The 20884-nt window shown below is 46.2% G+C and overlaps 1 protein-coding gene across 1 annotated transcript in view; it reads left to right on the top strand.

Moving 5' to 3' along the window:
- The window catches only part of LOC138453672 (adult enhancer factor 1-like), a 44661-nt gene extending 29576 nt beyond the window's left edge, over positions 1–15085 (top strand). The window contains exon 2 of the mRNA XM_069606723.1: positions 12027–15085. Within this exon, the coding sequence (XP_069462824.1) occupies positions 12078–13577 (1500 nt within the window). The 5' untranslated portion in view covers positions 12027–12077 and the 3' untranslated portion in view covers positions 13578–15085. The remainder of the gene's footprint in view (positions 1–12026) is intronic.
- The last annotated feature ends 5799 nt before the right edge of the window (positions 15086–20884 follow it).

Raw genomic sequence — 20884 nt, 5'->3', positions numbered from 1 at the left:
ATATTATATGGGTGACCATATATATGGGGATAGGAGCAGCCCAAAAAATAAATAAATAAATAAATTTTAAAAAAGAAGGGTTTGGGGGTTTTGCGGGGGTGTCCCCTGTATGTTCCATGCAATAATGTCCCCACAAAAAACAGCCATTTTTCGGCGATATTTTTGCATGGCGATATTTTTGTGGGGACATAATTACATGGAACCAATGTACCTGAGTTAGAAGAGTTTCTTCATCGGTTCATCGACTGATCCCTCGAGAGTGGACTCCCTTTAAAGCAGAAGCCACAGGGTATTGAGATTCCTTGGAAGAAATGTGAACACTGTCGTGGAGACAGCAGCTTTGACCTTCGCTTTGCTCTTCGACGATCGATCGTGGATGTCCTGCAAAGATGGTGCACCTCGATGTAAAGAGTTTGGGGCTGCACGACCAGGACTGGAGCACGGCTGGTTTCCAGATCTTCACTCGTCTGCGTCTTTGTGGACTTCAGGTGGCGCGAAACCCACTGGCGGATTCTCCTCATTCATCGACGACCTCGACTTTCTCCGGCTGGACAAAGCGGTTGAGGGTTGATGGCAAGGGAGCCCTTCGTTCAATGTTCTTAGGCAAGGTGGAGCGCTGCAGCTCCGGTTCTTCAGTGGCCCGACGTCAAGCTGTCCCCGCTTCTGGGCAACACCACTCGACTGGCTTCCAGCGGTTACAAAAATCCTCCGAACCCTGGTCGACGACGATGGACATCGACGGCCTCGATGTCCTGATGCTTCTCTTCAAGATTTTGCAGCGGATCCCTTCTCCAGTGGACAGCCTTTTGGGACTGACTTCCAGGGTGCCTCGATGAAGATCAGCTTGTGCACGATGTTCAATCGTAGCTCGGGGAGAGGTCTCCTAGCCAGGTCCTCCCAAGGATCAGTCCTTGACAGACTCGACAGCTTTTAGATTTTGTCAACAGAACATAGCAGCAAACCTTCTTCCAGCTGGGCTTCAAGGATAAGCGGCTTCAAGTTTCAACTTCAGCTTCTGAACAAATTGGCAAGTGAGAGGTCCCCAGATATACACATCTGTCCCTCATTCACAGTGCTCAGCCAAGCTCAGTCAGCCAATCAAGCAGAAGGGCATTCATGCAGGCAGGCAGCCAATCAGGCTCACAATGCATTCATGCCATTCACTTCCACCCAGACACCCATAACAAGGAATGTGAATTGGGGCAACCACCCAGCCTTCCAGTACACCACACTGCATTCATGTCAGTTTCGGACAGGGTGTCTCATTCTTTGTGTCTCACACACACAGATACCAGATACGCATAACATGGAATGCATATTGGTCACACACGCCATTCACCCAAATCTCACCCCAAGGGTGTACTCACAACATACAGGCACTGGGAAGGCTCCAGCCAGTCTGGCCTGGACTTCCCCACAATACCATATATGGTTCTTCCACCCAGCAGCCAGTCAGGGGAAGGGACAGAGTGAGGGCTTCCCAGGACGTTGGGAAAAACAAGGTAACAGGTAATAGAAACCAAGAGGCTTCAGGAGCCATTTTGCCTTTTTATCAGAAATCCACTGATTCCTGCGGCAGGGCCTGGATATCCCAAAATGGAGGATACTTCCAGCACCTGTCAAATTCAGCATGGAGCTGCTACCAGCCCATATCCTGCTCTGTGGGCCACACACAAGTACCCAAAACATACAATAGGGGTACACAGGATTGTACCCCCACCCATGGGTGCCATAAGAGTATCCCAAGGGTCTCTGTTCACCACAACCAAAAAGAGGAAGAGATGCACTGCCAGGAGTCCCACGTGGACTCCTGTGCAGAAAATTACCCAGAACATACATGATAAGGGAGGACAGGACAAGGACATGGAGGCCCTGTCCCTCTAATGCAGTTCCAGCATCACAGACATAGATTTTGGAGATTGCTCTAGAAGAGGACTCTTACAAAGAATAGTTCAGTTGGGGTATTGCCATGAAACAAGAGTGCCTTTTTACTAGGTTTAGTGGGTTAGTTATAAGGTTGACCAAAAAATAAAAAACTTAATCTAGAATGTGTCTCGCAATCCCTATTGCGGATTCGTGAGGCTTTTACCTGTCAGTCAGTCTTGGGGGGGGGGAAAGCATCTCTCTCTCTCTCTCTCTCTCTCTCTCTCTCTCTCTCTCTCTCTCTCTCTCTCTCTCTCTCTCTCTCTCTCTCTCTCTCTCTCTCTCTCCCTCTCCCTCTCCTTCTAAGTCTCCCGCTCCCTCTCTCTCTCTCCACTTTCTAGGTTCTTCTGTCATCTCGCTAGGCCTCTCATCACCTCCGTCTTTAACGGTCCTGGCTCTACCCCCAACCAGCCCATTCTCTCATCCTTGAGGTCTTGCCACATGATCATAGCTATAGGAAACTTGTCTTACCCCTCTCTTCTCCCCATTCTTGTACTTTACTTGCACCTCACTATGCTTCCCCATGTGCTCTTACCTCCATCCGGCCAAAGCCTCTCATGTTAGTTTCAGGGTTCTCCCTGCTCAACTCTACCACCTTATCCCTCTCTGGGCCAAATGTAACCTCTCTCATTCTTCGATAGCGGTACTCCTCGACTGCCACTCTCCTTTCCCCTCACCATACTTCTCTAGTCTTCTGTCAGCCCTTCCTGACCTTTCTTCTTACCCTCATCCGTCTGCAGTAATTCACCCCCTCTTTACTCACACTTCTCCTCCTCTCTTCAACTCCTGATATTCATTCACTTCCCTAATTTCTCCATCTCCTCCACCTCTCCCACTCTCCTCCTGTCCTCTTTTTACCAACCTCCTCCTCTCTCCAACTCCTCGCCTCCTGCCTTTATATTCCATCGCACTCTCCTCCATCTTCTGAATAAACTCCTTCTGAAAACACCCACACCCTTCTGGCAGAGTCCTGCCCTTCTGTAGGGCTCTGATTTACCCCACTGCCCCAATCTAACAGGCTTCAGGTGTGTTAGCTCAAGATATCAGGTCTCTGTCTGGCTGCAATCTCATAGGCCTAACCCTTTTCACCTGTGTCTGTGCACTGTGAGCTGATGAAGGCATGGATGGCCATTATTTCCCATGCATTCACACATGGTAAAGGACTGCAGGAGTTCATCGGATCTGCTCAAGCTGCCCGTGGGAAAACTGCACAGCACATAGGAATGCACGCTCTCAGGTACTTTCTTCACAGTCTGTAAGTGACTCTTCCGACTGATTCTTGCTGCCACCAGACCCTGATGATATAGATTGCAGTGGAACTGGGCTGAGCTAATACTTATCCGTACATTTCACTGAATCCATTTTCATCTAATGTGAAATCTTCTAATTATTTTTCTTGGAATTTGATTGGGTAAGTGGGTACATTTTAAAACATAGATGGGAGGTGCGGGTGGTCTCCACACGCATAATTTTTTGTTGTTGAAGAAAACCAAATTCCAAGATTTCACCTTTAGGTGAAGTAAATTCAGTGAAATCACGGACATCCGAGCTAATACTCTCTGTGTGAACTATATGGGGCGCTCAGCCTTTGTCACAGCTGGATCTCTTCAAGGGACATTGCCCTATTGTGGCCCCTGTCTCCTATTTCGGCATGGTTGAGTTGACCAGGGGATATCCCACCTCTTCCCCCGAGCATGCACCTGCCCCCCTTAGCCTTCCCATACATCACCCAAAGGGACAGCCATGGGCTTTGCCACAGCATATAAATGGTTCTAAAATCGGAGGGAGTTTACAGCAGGGTTCCAGATAAGATGTAGACTAAGATTGAAGTCCCTACTATTTGACATTAGGAGTACATCTTTTTGGCTGTTTGTTTTTGGTAACTAAAAATATATTTTAGCACTAAATCGTATATCTGTTTGTAATCAAATTTTTGCACCTTCTAAATCATGCAGATTAAATTAATAAAAACATTTGTAACTTTAAGTTCTGCTTTAGATCGTGCAGTAAATAGGGCTCCTTCCTGTGGCACTACTCTTCTGATATTATTTATCATCCATCTCTGTGGAGATGTTTGGGGCAGGAGCTGCCGGCGCAGTCTACTACGTAGTCTTTTTTTTTGTTGCTGACCGTATTTGCACTCGGTTTTCTTTGGTTGTGACTAGTTGCACGTTTTCAGGGCGTAAACATGCTTGTTGTGGTACTTCTCTCTAGGCATGATTTAGGGTAGTAGGCAGCACACTGATTTAGTCCATATTTGGTCTACGGGGTGGATCCCTGAGAAGGGTTTGGTTCTCAGCAAAACTTGTTGGATTCTGTGGGCTGTGGGTTTCTGACGAATGTGCACATGTGGGGTTATGGAGGGTGTTGGGAGGCGTGGGGGCGTTGGTGGGCCCCACACTGTCATACACTCATGCGCTCCGCATTCATACAAGGAGACACGCCAGAGATGTGTTGCCAGTCAGGTCCCCGGCGCGAACTGCCGGCGGGCCGTATTTATTTTCTACAGCGCATGCATGAGCCTCGTTCCCGCTCACGCATGCGCACTCTAGCGTATTACTGCGCAACATCCCTCCTTTTTCCCCAAACAGTGAACATGAACAAACATTAGAACTAACAGTGCTCTATTACAACTTTAACTGTCAATGCGGCACTGATTACGAGGCAGGGTCCATAATAAAGTCTTGGAACCTCTGCGGCGGCTTGCGCCCCGCCCGGCTCGGGTACCTGCGTGCTTCAGCCTGAGGCACCTCGTGTGTCCCTTGAGTCTCTGGCGGTTCATCGTGTCTCAGTGGTGATCCTGCATCCTGCTCTGGGCCTTGGGAGACGGTCTCTTCCGAGCTCACAGCTCCGATGCGCTTGAAGAAGGAGACGTTCCTCGTGACTGTTCCTCGTGCATTGGCGGCGGTGACCATAGATCCTTTGACATGTGTCACTCCCAGTGGCTGCGTTTCGTATGGTAGCGACAGCTTTCCTTCCGGTCTCCTGTTTCGCACCAGCACGGTGTCTCCCACAGCAATCTCCTTCTCTGGGAGTCCCCTCCGGGCGGTCTCTCTCTCATTCTGAGTGGCTCTCTCTCCTCGTACCTATTCGTCATCGATTTCTCCTGGATGTCGACCTTCAATCTCCGGTAGCAACCCCCTTGGCACCCGTTCGAAGAGCGCCTCCATCGGGGCGACCCGGTTGACCGATTCGGGCTCGAGCGGTACTCTCGCAGAAACTCAAATAGGTTGTGTTGGAGATCTTCACCCCCATTCATTGAGATCCGGAACACTTTGTTGAGCGTTCGCATAAAACGCTCTACTTCGCCATTTGCTCTTGGCCAGAGGGGGGTGACTTTATGATGCTTTATCCCACTTTCCTCACAATAGCGCGCAAATTGTTGCCCTTGGAACGGGGCACCATTGTCTGAGCATATCTCCAGGGGAAACCCATGAGTGGCGAACATCTTCTCCAAGGCCATGATGGTGTGGTCACTGGAATTGGCCAGGAATAAATAAACAATTGAAATATTTGTAATATCATACCAAGAATGGTGGATTACTTAATGAAAGAAATATAAATTACTGATGAGAGTGAATTGAAACCCATCGAGGGGAGTGAGAGCGAGCTCACCCAAGGTTGGAAGTTGTCCAGCCCTACTGTATGGATATTGTTTAGAACCTAGTGCCTAGGCTCAAGGGTGAGCCCCCACAATTGACTGAAAAATAAGTAACAAGTAGAAATTTAAGCAGTGCCCACCCCATCTCCTAATTGTACACTGGCATTGGACTCCACTAGCTCCACTTCTGGATAGCGTGACCACTGGTCTGTCACCACCAGAAAGTATATTCCACGGCCTGTGGACCCGAAGTCGGCATGTACTGTCCCCCATGGCTGATCACTTCCTACCATGGTCTGGATCAGCGGTCCTCTCTCCACCGGACTTGCAGCTTTGCAGGGAACACATTTTCTTACAAACTCCTCCACTCTGCTTTCCAACTCCGGGAACCAGACTTTCAATATCAGACGTGCTTTCATCTTGGCCATCCCCTGGTGGCCCTTGTGGGCGAGATGTAAGACCTTGTCAACCAATGTTCTTGGAATCACGATCTGGTGACTCCTCAGCAGGAGGCCGTCTTCAGCTACAGTCAACTCATGACGCGCTTTCCAGAGAGCTTGCAGGTCTTTTTGGGCCCCCATGTTCCCCTGGGAGTTGTCTTGAAGGACCTCACACCACTAGCTATCGCCAGTCGGATCTTGATGAATGTCTCATCCATGTTGGATTCCTCCGCTATTTCCTGGCGGGCCAGGGCGACGGGCAGCGCTGATTCGACTGCCAGGTGTATGGCCTCCACGCAGTCTGCCACCTCTGAAGAGTCTCTGGACCTCCCAGCACCCGGGTGGCGGGACAGATAGTCCGCAGGGTTAAGTGTTCCTGGCCGATACAGTAGTTTGACACCGTACTCCATTAGTGAAAGCATCCATCTCTCTATGCGAGGTGGTGGTTTGGACGAGGTCCCTGATAGAATCGGGATGAGTGGTTTGTGGTCTGTCACTACGACGACTGCTTTCCCCAGAATGTAAATCCGGAAGTGCTTGCACCCCCATAGTATGGCCAAGGCTTCTCGCTCAATCTGGGAGTATTGCCTCTCTGTCTCGGTGAGGGCTTTACTTGCATAGGCAATGGGTCTCATGGTCCCTTGATTGTCCGCCTGCATGAGGACCGCTCCCAGGCCCACTGGGCTGCCGTCGACCACAATTTCAGAGTCACGGTCAGGGCTAAAATATGCCATGGTCTCCTGTCCTGATAGGGCGTTCTTGATGTCGTCGAACGCCCTGTTTTTTTCCGCTCCAGTTCCACGCAACATTGTTCCTGGTGAGCGCTCTTAAGGGTTCCGATACCGAAGCTAGGTCGCGGATGAAGCGACCACAATAATTTACCATCCCCAGGAAACTTCGAATTTCCACTGGAGACGTCGGTGGGGCGGCTTCTCGGATGTCTTTCACTTTCTCTGGATCAGGGGAGATACCCCCAGCATGGAAAACAAAACCAAAAAATTCCAATCTGTCCTTCAGGAATTCACACTTTTCTTTGTGTAGTGTTAGACCGAGATTGTGCAGCCTTTCAAGGGTGTTCTCTAGGCGCTTTAAATGTTCCGCCTCCGATCTGGCAAAGACCAGGATGTCGTCCGACATGTTGATCACCCAATTGAGTCCTGACAGGGCCCCTCTGATGGCATTTTGGAAGACCTCTGCCACGGATGAGACCCCAAAACTGAGCCTTTTGTATTGATATAACCCCTCATGGGTCGTAAAGGTCGTAATGTATCTTGACTCGGGGTGGAGCTCTAACTGGTGATATCCAGATCTTAGGTCCAGTTTCGAGAACACTTTCGCTCCCTGGAGTTCCCCAACAATATCATCCAAGGTGGGCGTGATGTGGCGTTCCCTCTTGATTGCCACATTGCGTAGCCTCATGTCCACGCAGATACGTACAGCACCTGGTTGTTTAGGCTTTGGGGCTAATACAATTGGGGAGACCCACGGGGTGGGGCCTTCCACCCTTTCAATGATGTCTCGGTCAATCAAGGACTGCAACTCTTTCTCGACCTGTGCTCTCAGATGGAACGGGATGCGGCGGTTTTTGAGCGCTGTTGGTCTCACCGACCCGCCTATGTGAAGACGTATCGGATCCGCTTTCAGTTTTCCTATGCCTCTAAAGATGGTCTCGAACCGTTGTAGTAGACTCTCCAGGTCAGCGCAGTAGACCGCAAATGAGAAGTGCACGAGGCTTAGCGCTTCCGCCGCAGCGCAACTTAGAAGGGAATGCGGACTCACGCTTGTGACAAAGAATCTTGCTTTAATTTTGTTCTGTCCATGACTCACTGGGGCTACGAACACACCCTGGCATAATGTCCCGGTGTGTCACACCGGCCACAGACTCTTGATTTGGCGGGACACTCGCCCACGTGAGGCAGGTCATACCCGCAGTACTGGCATGCTGGGGCATCGCTGCGCACTGTGGGGTTGTCTCCACTTCTTGGCACCCATCTTGCCTTCCCTGTCGCGGAGCGTCCGACTGCGAAAGCCTCTTCCTCCTTTTTCACATGCATAGCCGCGTCCATTTTCGCCCCTCTGGCATCAGCCAGTCCGTACACTCTTCCCGTGTCCAATATTTGTTGCAGGGTCAGTCCAGGTTCTCTCAGGACTTGTCTCCGCAGTTTTCCGGAGCTACACCCTTGCAACAACTGGTTTCGAACCATCTCCTCTTCGTTTCTCCATCTACAGGAGCTTGCTAGATGTCGGAGTTGCGCACAAAACTTGTCCAGTGACTAATCTTCACGTTGCTTCTCCGCGCACATGACAAACCTGTCAAAGTCTACATTTGCCATGGGAAGAAAATAGTCCCTGAGCGCTTGTTTCACTGCGTCGTATGTGGCAACTGGGATGTTCAGAGAGTCATAGATCTTGTGGACCTCCACCCCTGCCGAGAACACCATGATGGCGATCTTCTCTGCATCATCCGTGACTCCTGAGGCCATGAAGAACATTTCTAGCCTTTTCACCCACAGGAGCCGTTTTGGTCCCAACTTAGATGGAGGGCCCGTGGTATCAAATTCGGGCATGGGAGCTAGTGTACTGTTCATCCTGCGTGGGATAGGGGCAATGGCGCCTTCTAGTTCATCCTCCTCCCCCATCCTGGCGTATGCTACTCACAGGAGACTGCTGGACACCTTCTGCAGCGGGTGATCTGGTCAGGTGGGTCCACTTGTGACGTGGTGCTTTCTCCCTGCACCCTTTCTCCTCTTTTTTTTTCTGTGCCACTGCCCTGCGGCTGCAAGGGCTGTGGGGTCCAAAAATTGATGTCAGGCTATGCAGGTGGCGCACGAGCACCCTCACGGGCCGCTACCACTGCACTTCACGTGCGACCTAAAATGGCCGCCGGCCACACGCATAGGTCTGTGTCGACATGGAGCAACGTTTGCCTCCTCGAACGCTGTCGGAGCGGAGGACTGCTCACGCGCCGTCCTCGTCGCCAGTGTTGGGAGGCGTGGGGGCGTTGGTGGGCCCCACGCTGTCATACACTCATGCACTCCGCATTCATACAAGGAGACACGCCGGAGACGTGTTGCCAGTCAGGTCCCCGGCGCGAACTTCCGGCGGGCCGTATTTATTTTCTACAGCGCATGCGTGAGCCTCGTTCCCGCTCACGCATGCGCACACTAGCGTATTACTACGCAACAGAGGGTATATGAAGTGTGGCATAGCGGTAAGATATGTATTGCCCATGCGATAGTAGCATCCACATCCTCCTAGGTTGGCATGTGTACATGGAATCGGCTTTAAAAGTGGGATCTGTAAATTGGGTGGGGTTCAGGTTGGAAAAGCAGAGCAGGAAGTACAAGGTTAATCATTGCTTTGCAAAGGGTGCCTTCAGCCTCGACAGCTTGTCTCATCTTTTCTTTAGTTTGAGTTGCAGAAAAATTGTCTCTTGTGGAAGCAGGGTATTGCCCTTAAAATTCACATTGTTTATGTGTGTTTTCTTTTACTAATTCTGCTCTTTGATGGAGCTATGACTTCACATGCTCTGCCACTGAATGAATGAGTGAAGTATTTATCATGAAGAAAACCTTTTAAAAAGCTAAGTGGTGAGGTGAGAGTCCTTTCCTTCCACTAGACACGAGATCCTACAACTGGACCGACTGGCGATTTCCAGTAGGTTTATTGAGGTAGTCGGCTAGGTGCCTGGAAATGTGGGAGGAAATGCAGTAGATGGTAGGTTAGGGTGGTTTTCTGTGGATAGTTTGTTTCACTTTTGGACTTTAAAAAATAAGCTGCCTGGTTTTCCCTCCAGATTACTGGCTTCTTGGATACTTGAAATTGGCCAGAGTTTGCAATTGGCTGCTTATTTGTCTCTAATTTGTGAGGAATTGTGGAAAACCAAACCGTTTTTTGGATGATAGTTTAGATGGCGTACTCGCCTTTCTGGCACACTGCTAGTTCCTTCAGCTTAGGTGTGGACTGCGAGCACCTGTCGGCGCTGGACATCCATCTTTGCTGCCACAAGGACTACCTGTTCCAAATGATGTTGCAGTCTACGTGTGAACAAATTTAGACCGAAGGCTCCCAGCAGAAGGGCATCTACTTCAATTCTATCACCAGTGGGAGGAAAGAAATTCCCTTACAAAAGGCAGGAGAGCAGGCATTTCACACCACCCACGTCCCAAAAGCCAATCCCATCTTTGAGTCACATATATCTCTGCACTGGCTCCCGGTTAAACAGAGAATCGACTTTAATATTCTGTGCATGGTTCACAAATGCCTACATGGCCTCGCTCCCACCTATTTAGTAGATAATCTAACATGGTATAAACCAACCCAAAGTCTTTCTTCTTCAGACAAGCTGCTACTTGTCATTCCACCTTCATGCTGAACCACGAGAAGGGACAGACGCTTTTCAGTATGTGGACCAAAACTCTGGAATTCCATTCCTGGCCGCATAAGGAACTTGAATGAGTTGTCACAGTTCCGGAAAGCACTGAAGACCCATTTGTTCTATCATGGCTATGGCTCTCCGTTTCAATAAAGGCTATCGTGGATGCTTCTTTGGTAAGGTTGACTGACGGTTAAATGCGATCGGCACTCAGATGCAGTTAATTCTGTTCGGCCGCGCGGTACAAGTAAATCAAAATCAAACCACCACATTGCCCTGTGTATTTAGGTTCAATTCTTTACTCAAGAAGGAATTCTTCCTCTCTATAGTGACCTGGTAGTTCACTCCAAATATAATTTCCTGTCAATATCTTAGGTTGCTGTTGAAAACGGTCCCATTTATGATTAGTAACTATGTGCCAGACGATATAAAAGTGATGCAGAGCATGTTCCCTTTATACTTTTATGATTTTGAGGAGTGTGCCGGTCCTCTTATTAAAAAACGAGGCCTGAGCATTTTGCAGGTCGGTGCGCCAGCGTAAATGATGCATTTACCCAGCACCCTTGCATACATTAGCATTGTGAATATGACCCTGACGCTAATGTATGGTGGCACCCAGCACCCAGAGAATTTCACAGTGACAGGCCTTAAGTGTACAAACATTGTGAAAACCACACAAATCCAGAAAATCAATATTTCTGTCCCTGTTTGAGTGAGAGAAACATACGTGGGGGCAGCAATGGCTCATGGCATTGCTGTTCCACAAAAAGAAATCATGAAATGGTTTACATTATCTTCTCATGCATTGCTCCAATTCTATGTGTTCTGTCCATTTGAACGCACATCCAGTCTGTTAGTTTGGAGTGCACTTTGAAAAGTACTGAAATGTCCCCTTTAGCACACTGGTTGGTTTTATTACACTCAAGGGGGAGGGCAAATCAATGTGGGCAACTATGATACACGCCTTCACATGCACTGCCTGAATTGGGCAGAACGTTTATCCCTGTAAGTCAAGTTGGTGCACTAGCATATCACATTCTATTGCATGAAAATAAATGGAGAATTAGGCCTCTGGCTTTTTTAGGTTTGTTTTTGCCATAGAGGCAGCGCTTGATGTACAGAAGGCTTTGTTTGATCCAGGTGCTACTGGTGAGTGTGTGCATGTGTATTGCCTATTTGTTCAACATGCAGACAAAAGAGGATGGTGGATTGTCTGAATGCTAACATTTTTATCAAATCTCACTGTTTACGAGGACCCTTCTAATATGCGGGAAATCCCTGTTGTAGGGCAGTGTCTATGATGCTCATTCAAGAAATGAGAATGTTCAAAAGCATCCTTTGATGGAAGGTGTTGAAGTCTCCAGATTGGTCCAGTAGTACACCCAGTGACACTTCCCAGGCTTTGAGGGACCGCAGCGAATGCACAGATCACTATACAATTAGTATCACTCTTGCATGTTGTACATCGCATCTTTAGATTTGCAGTGATTTCCTTTTCTGTGTTCTTTGTGCAGGCACGATCAACATTTTTGCTCAAATTATTATATTGCCAGGCCATTGAACAGCTTGATGAAATATATTTTGTATTATCTCATTTCATATGAGAATCTTTTCCATGGCACCTTTTTACTGACTTAACATGAATATTTGGTTTGATTTACTAATTGGTTTCTCTCTTCATTTAAAGTTATGGACCTGTAAATGAATTTAAATATACTGCTGTCACAAGAGCTCACAGATGGAACCAGCCAGCCACGACAAAGGGTCCCGCCAGCCTTGGAAAACCGAGCCGTTGTGGGATAGCCAAGAATGGGGCAGGCCACTCCCTTCTATACACTCCAACCCGAAGATGGAGGAGCTTCCAGATTGCAATCCTGTACCCAAATCTTTGGATGGAGCAGACGTCGCTGTCACCGGACCAGCAAAGTCTGTGAAGGTTGAACCCCCCAGTAAGTACGATGAATTTGGTAGTGGCGATAGTCCTGCTCTACAGCCAAAGAAAAAAGCAATCTGGAAGCTACTAGGTAGCACAAGCTATCCTCTTGTCCCAAAGTGGACCTCTTACCAAAATGATTCCAAAGGGCCCTGCAGTTTCCCAGGCTATCGCAACCATGGAAGCAAAGCCTACCAAGGTTGGAGGAAAGACAGCGAAGAGCCCTCTGCAGCAATTGTGCCAGCACTAGAGTTTTGCAAGTTTAAAAAGCAACCTGTTTCCAAATCTAAGGCTGTGTTCAGCCCCATGCTAAATTCTCTGTTGACTGTGAAGACTCCAGTACCTGAATCCATACAGGAAAACACACAAGGGCCAATGCACAACCATCACACCAGGGAATCCATTCTGGGATTGAAGGGAGACCCTGGCCACACGGGAGTGATGACTTCTGGGCAGAGTACAGTTCCTCAGGCAAGCCCGAAGCCGAGAGGACCATACCGCGCCAAAGTTAGTCCAAGCTTAAAACATTCCTCTGAGAATACCCAGTCTGAGCCTGAGCCCTCTAGTAGTGCAGAGGAAGTACCCAATAGCAGTGTGGCCTCAGTAAACTCTTCGGTCCTTGGAATTGGGGGGAATGCCCTCTCAAATGAAGCGGATAAAAGCAGCGACCAGAAGCCCACACCTGAGAGTCGATTTCTTTTGATTGATGATCAGGGTGTTCCCTACACTCTGATGAAGAGAGAGATGGAGAACAAGCCAAAAGAGGAGCATGCTGCGACTGTGGACGAGAAACCACCAGCCCCTAAAAAGCTCCATTACTGCCTCGTATGCTATAGGACATTCTTGTACCTGTCAGACCTAGAGCGCCACAGCATCACACACTCAGAGCACAAGCCCTTTGAGTGCAAAGCATGTGGAAAGACCTTCAAGCGTTCCTCTCACCTGCAGCGGCACAAGCACATTCACACAGGTGAACGTCCCTTTCTCTGCCTCATCTGCCAGAAGGGCTTCCGCGAGTCTGGGGAGCTGCATCGGCACCAGAGAGTGCACACTGGTGAAAAGCCATTCCAGTGCGAACTCTGCCACCTGCGATTCACCGAACGCAATACACTTCGCAGGCACATCAAGCGGAAACACACCCTGGACAACCTCTTCCAACAGGACAGTGACAACCTCAGCGACTGGGGGGAGGCATTTTCAGAGACTCCAGAGGAAGACATAAAAGCGAGCAGCGATCAGGCACTCAGCGACAATACTCAGAAATCCCTCTCCTCCTCGCCCAGCTCCTCCCCCTTGCTTCATTAAATATTATTTATAGCCTTGCTAGTCTTTTCTAATCTGATCGGTGGAAGTCAGGTGACGTGATGTGCTTGGAGGACATCCTTTGTGACAGAGCTTCTGGCAAGGATGGGTTAGCACAACTAGATCAGCCTTGTACTACCCTGTTTATTTGAATCTGTCATCTCCCACCAAGTATAATTCTGATGTGTGCAGTTCTGTGTTTGAGGCCTACAGATTATGTTAAAACATGTCCATTTGAGGTGATCAAGTCTGATCAGGGGAATCCACAGAGGACCTTCAGAGTTTTACCAGTTGACTCTAAGAAAGGCATGGCGGCACTGAATTGTCTCAGACATCGGGAGCACCAGGTCGTTTTAATATACCCTCTCGAAAATCATCTACCCTACTTGTTCTCCACCATTACCCTTGTTTCCACAACGCCTTTCCTATCTTGTGTTGGATAGTTTGTTAATGTTGATGTCTTTCTTTTTTTTTCATGTTATTGGTTTTTTAGTCCGTTAACTGGTCTGGTGAGTTATTGTTTCTTGACAACTGCATCTCTGGCCTTTAATGTTGGCAGTCTACATTTTCGTGGCAGAACTACACGTGCCCCAATGTAACAGTGATGGAAGTTACTCGCAATAGACACGCCCAAAAGTATGCTTTCTCATGTGTTGGCACCCCCTGCCCTTCTGTCTAAAATTAGAAGACTGAATTTGCTAATTAAGCATGCAAGACGACTGCTTTTAATTTATCTCACAACACAGTTTATTTAAATGTGCTCTGTCCTGGTTAGATATCATCTGATTACTGGAACGTCACTGTTCCATGCTTTCCTCAAACATTGCATGATGGGATAGCAGGATCCTTTAAATCATGGCTCATAGGAGGACATTTGGAAAGCAGAAGATTCTGTATGCCATCTATGAACAATGCACTCTGCACTGTATAACGAACTACACAGCCAGCTCTCTTCTGTATCTCTCAATTCTAGAAAAGCTCTACACTATCTGACATTGGCTGCAGCAGCTTATGTACAATTAGGGAATCCTAAAGTCTTACATTTGATGTGTATGGCTCATCCAAATGTATCAGCAACAACTTGTAATATTAATAGGAATTTTGTTTTTCAGGAAAATCTTTTTTCTTTTTTTACTTGAATGCCTAAAAGCCAGAGTCGGTGTCGACAAGTGAATGTTTAGACTACAACCAGAACGTCTAGGAGGTGGATCTTGTGATTCAGGAGCCCACTCATAGGATGCTTTTGTAATAATCAGCAAGTTGACCTTCACCTTTCTGTCCAATTTAGCTTCGTAGCTAACTGGCCTAAATTATGGAAACAACTTGTTTTGGTGGAATTTACATTTTTTAATATACAATGCAAATTTAGCTGTATTTATAGTGAACCCAAAACTGTAATCACCTGCAAGGTCTGTTTTACACTGAGTCTAAAGAACTATTTATCAAGTAATTCAGTGCCTGTAAGTTTGGTAGGAAGATATAAAATTACAAATATAAAATCTGCGCTCTGATGTTTTTTCTCTCTTAATTTTCAGACTTCTGTCACCTAACCATGAGCATGCTTGGTGACCGTAGTTTGGTAGTGAAATGTAAAGTCTAACACCCTCTTATGTGACACACAAACACTTTCCTATACACAGATGTTGGCATTGTAGGCAACTGGTTTACATTTGTTTGAAGGCACATTGGATGCAGCTTGTTGACATTAGGAGCCCAGAAGCTACATGTTCCTATGCCACAATATATATATATATATATATATATTATTCTGAGTATCTTCATTGGCTTAGGCTTCTTCTCCTGTGATGGAGTTGCTCCAAAGCTAAAATGCTGCCAACACTCCTAATTGGCAAGTTGGCAAGTCATGTAGCAATTTCATGCTCCCCTCCCTATGTACCTTATTTCTTCTGAATTTCCATCTGTTCTGTGACCTCTCCCTCTGCACTCGTTCAATACTCTCACCTTCCTTGTACATCCTGTGTTTCTCAACCTCCTTGCGTGTCCCATGCCCTCTCTCTACTTGTGCAAGTTGTGCTCTCCTGCTCACAAGTTGCAGAAGTCACTTTTCTCGCTCCTTATGTGTCTGATGTGGTTTCAGTCCCCCATTAACCTGATGCCCTTTCCCACCGCTTGCCCGATGAGATTTGTCCGAGCAAGCACTCCCTCAGCATGCATTGGATGTGTTTGTTCAACCGTTCTGTATTTCTGATTTTCTTGGGCTCACCACGTGTCCTCCGTTTCCCTTCTTCCATGCAGATGTGATTCTGACTTGCACCCTCAACCAGATGCTCTCACAGACAAACAGGTCAAATGCTTTGTTCCCCATTGTCTAATGTTCATCTGCATTGGTGTGACCCTTTCTTCCCCATGCTCTCCTTGTTTAGTGCTTGTACTCCATGGGTCTGTTTTTTTCTTCACTCCCATCTCTAGATATGTTGAACTCTTCTTTCCTTTTACCCCCCCATTCTTGCTGTTTACCCTTCAGATCACTACCTTCCACCTGTTAAATTCTTCATCGCCTTGGCTCTCCAACACACTAACCCATTCTTTCCTCCGCTGGATCGATGCCCACTAAGATCACCAATATAGACCCTCAAGCGCAAGTTTACATACCACCAATACTGGCTGCCCTCACAATAATTATAATTATTCTTTTATAACACGCTTGATAACAGTAAGTGGTTTCTAAGTGTGGGATCAGGATTCGAACCTGTGTTGCGCTGCGTTGTCTTGCTTCCAAGAGAAACGTGTTGGCCCTGAGCGATCCTTCATCTATACATGGCATCACCTTGACTATTTTAGAAAATGGTTATCTAGCACAAGCTAAGCAGCATTGTTCATATTGGATCTTACACATCTACAAAGCTAGACTGGTATTTTACTTTCCACCCTTTTGAGCACAGTCCTCATCCTTAGTCCTTATCTAGACCGTGAAATTAAATTTCTTACATTTGCTGTTCCTTGTTTGTGAGGGCTTCTTTGCAGAGCTGATGGCTTCAATCGTGCATGTTGACCTTGGCTTAAACGTGAATGGCCTAAAACCACTGAATGTAACTTTACGACCTGGTGGCCGAGGCTTTATTGTCACAAAACTACCCGAGTGTTTGGCGAGAAAGGTCTAGATTGAAGGCGTGATTCCAGATTTCCTCTCTCTCCAGACATATGCACAAGACAAATCTTCCTTTTAACATAATATTGTATAAGTCAGTAAGTGCAAATTCTAATGCAAGTTCCGTTCTGATCTGTCTATGGCACTGTTGTCATTTTAGGGGCTCTGCCGAATTTTAGGGGTTTTGTTGCATTTAAGCAGCACCTTAACACCACTTCAACTAAAGATTTTTTCACAGAATTTTGTATCATCAGATTGTTTGCGTCAATCTTGTGTCAATTTAACAGTGTTTCAACTAAGGGTTTCCCACTGAATTCCAACAGTTTTGTTATCCTATAGCCCCTACTACCTGCAATTCTAAAAAAAAAAAATCGTTCTGCTATCACAAGTAATATCTTTTTTATTTTTAGTATTTTATTAGGCGTTTGGTTAAACAAATACAAACCATTTGCATAAAAAATATACATAGAAAATATCAACCATTTCATACAGCTTCTAAATAGCATATTGGTTTAACACCATTAAAAAGAAACACTAGCGCAATTTCCTGTAATTTAAAAATACATAAAGCATTTTGAATTGACCTAAGTAAAATTTATTTTGACCAATTCAAGCCGTATTTATATAATACACTGCTCAATTAAGGATATACATATTTCCTGTGTACAAAAAGGCCCCAAATTGTTCCGTTTCTATATTATTCAAATGGCCGACAATTTGTTCATAGCCTTTTCTAAACCTAGATAATAACTTTCAGCAAGCAGTTAGGAAATGAATGGCAAATAGTTTCCACTTCCATACCACATAACCAGCAAGTTTTCACCTCATATGGGATGTTAGCCAATGCTCCCAAACGTGCTTTATCTCTTTACGAAAGGACCTAATGTTCTTCAGCCAATCTCTCAGAACACCAGCTGCAGATTAATTACTCAAAGATTCAGTGCAATTAAGGGATGTTCTATTTCTTCAGGAGATTTTCCATCATGTAAGCAAAGTGGTCGGTTCCATTTCGTTACAAATATCCTCAACATCAACAGATTTAGATAAATCCAAAGCTGCTCTCCAAAGTTTGCCCTCTAAGATTTGTATCTATCTAGTTTCTTTTTCCCAAAAAGCCTCCAACCCCTATAGGGCACAAGGGACAATGCTGGCTTTATACATCTGTAATAGCCCCTCAATGGAATAACCACCACTGTTGGCAACAGTAGCCTTGGTTGTGTTACATTTCCTTTGAGATTTTATAATCACAACACTGGCTAGAAAAGTGGCGCACAATGAGTCATGGATTGGGACCCCCAAAAGAGTGTATTTTCTAAAACATCTATAACAATATCCTCTATATTCCAAACAATATTGGGGGCCTTATTCCTATTAGCCTTAATTATCAGATAATATCATATCTTTTGCAAAAATGTGTTCCTAAAGTACACATGATGGGGGTTTTCCTTGCAAATCTAAGTAGTATCCAACATTTCTGGTAGACATGCATCATGTCAACCATATTAGATAAAACATCTCATCTCAAGGAGTTCACAACTCGGCCTTCTCACAAAGTAACATGTCGACTGACACTTGATTTCTTGTCTAGAAAAGAAAACAAACATAAAAAAGGAGCAATATTGACACATAATATGTAACCGATATAAAAACACATTTAGCATTGTTTTTTGCCCATTATCAGCACAGAAACAAAGAAATGTATTTTTCTTGTACTCAACCAACTAATATTGTGTGATATAATAATTTGGCCAGTGGAAGAATAATCAACTCACTGGATGGTTAAAAAAAAAATCCTTCCCATAAAAATGTATCTTGTTTTTTAATGTGGCGTATTATCAATAATTTGACAATCGAACTGTTAGTGTAGAGCATCTTTGAAAATGGTTTATAAATTAATGAAGTAAAACATTTGCTACATCAAATGTCCGAGAGTAAAAGAATACTACCTGATTGTTTACATATTGAGTATACTTATGTGCACTCCTTACTCCAGAAGTTTCAATTTTAGTAAGGTCAAAATAATATTTTCTTTAAAATTATAAAAGTGATAGTTACTTTTTTTTAACGTAAAAGTACTTATCTCCCATTGTTTTTTTTATTCACATACCAAGAAACTCTAACTTCTATTACTATTATTTTCACTATTTGTTATCAGTTTTAGTGCTGGTGTATAGAAACTGGTATTATTTGCATCAATATTAGTGTGGCTTCCCTAATGACTACTGTAGCCACTGTTCTACACAACATACACGTAGTAAACATACAAACAATCATTCCGAGAACAACTTTAAAATGTTATTAGTACTTTATATGGAACATTGTATGAAAATGTTTTAGACCTAAACAGTTACGGTGTCTAATCAATATCAAACACTTTGAAAGAAACTTTGACACTTAAATAATATTTTCTTAGACGTATCATGGAATTCTAGATCACACACTAGTTTAATTATTAGTAGAATGCAAAATCAAAAAGTACACATTGCCTACAAAGATATAATAGTACCACTAATAAAACTGTAGCCATTTGGCAGTTTCCTTCAATAAGCCAGTAACGTATTTGAGAAGAAAGAAAATGTGTGACCACTACATTTATTGTAGAAAACTGATTGACAAAATAAAGTTTAGAATCCAAGAATTCACTGACACAAAAGTGTAGTGAAAAATAGCTAAACTATTACCAAGTTGCTATTGCGTGGCCGTCTGCAACAGGCCACGTTCATACATTAAGGGTGTAATTCATAGCTTTCAGCGCAGAAGTAGTGCACATGGCTGGTGCAGAGAGGGAGCGTGCGCCAGCCACGTGCGCTAAATCCCATTTCCACACACCGCGTATTCATGGATTTCCCCATCCATATCCAGTGGTGGCGCAGCGACCATCCAGCAGCGCTAGTTACGTCCCTAACACCGACCCTTATGGCAAAAGCAGCCGCACAAATCCACAATATGGCGCAAAGGCCAGTGGACCAGCATACACCCCCCCAACAACAAAATTGCGCTAAAACGCTTGCATACTCTGCTCACGCCAGCCAAATTGCGTGTAAAACTCCACACGCACTCCTCGGAATACGGGTACGCATATTCTGAGGGGTGCGCGAGTGGGGATACACGTTCCTCGCACACCCCTGGAATAAGCGTACCTGCTCGCTCCAGCCCAATCGCGTGTAAAACTCCATGCGCACCCCCGGAAAACGCATACCCCGCTTGCGCCAGCCCAACCGCATGTAAAACTCCAGACGCACCCCCGGAATACGCGTACCACACTCGCGCCTGCCCAATCGCGTGTAAAACTCCTCGCGCAGCCCTCGGAATATGCGTTCATGAAAAATACAACTATTTACAAGAAAGGTCCACAAGGGTCCATGATCCCAAAAAAAATAAGCAATACAAGGTCCATGAAAAATCCAACTATTTACAAAAAGTGGAGCAATGTTCAATAACTCCAAAATAAAAAAAAAACATAAAGGAAACTTATACCTAAAGAACTATTTACAATGGCAGTGGGCTAGTCCTATGGCTCACTTCTTAATGTTAATGTCTTTGGTCAGGGCAGCATCAAACTCCACCATCTCCCTCCGAGTCCCCTCAATGAACGCTGCCCGCCTCAATCCCCGGCGCATGGAGTTCTCCGCCCTGACCATCGTGAGCCGTGCCCTCTCCGCCCGCCGCCACTCTGCATCTATACACTGGCCCAACCACTGCCACACGGAAGACACACTCAGTCCCGGGTCCTCCTGCCCGTCAGCCGATGCCTGCCCCTGGGATGTTGTTGGCCCAGAGTTCTGACGCCTCCCACGTCGAGCCTGCAGCCGCACCAATGCCATTTGCCTCTGCCACCACGAGGGCCTCCGGGATGATGGAATCCCCCGGTGCCACCGTGCACGTGCCCTGCTCGGAGGTGCCTGCACATCCTCCATTGGCAGAGGTCCAGTTGTTGTGGTGACCACCTATGCTTGTCCTCCGACTCCTGACTGTGTGTCAAGGATGGCACTATGTCAAGAGTGGCACAGGGCCCGCAGGTAGGGTTTGGGTGGCTGTGTTGATGTAAGGTGACAGATAAGTACACACACAGCAGGAAACTCATCAAGAAAGAAAAGTAGGCAACTGTAGTTGTGAACAGAAAGGGGCAGGAAATATAAAGATACAAACAAACTGGATTCCCTCTTGGGTGTATGCAGATGTGGAAAAAGAGTGTTCCACG

Source organism: Ambystoma mexicanum, chromosome 1p (assembly GCF_040938575.1).
Source record: "Ambystoma mexicanum isolate Mex_15411 chromosome 1p, UKY_AmexF1_1, whole genome shotgun sequence".
Classification (NCBI taxonomy): Eukaryota; Metazoa; Chordata; class Amphibia; order Caudata; family Ambystomatidae; genus Ambystoma; species Ambystoma mexicanum.
The sequence above is the reverse complement of the archived record's forward strand: the minus strand, read 5'-3'. Positions and strand labels throughout refer to the sequence as shown.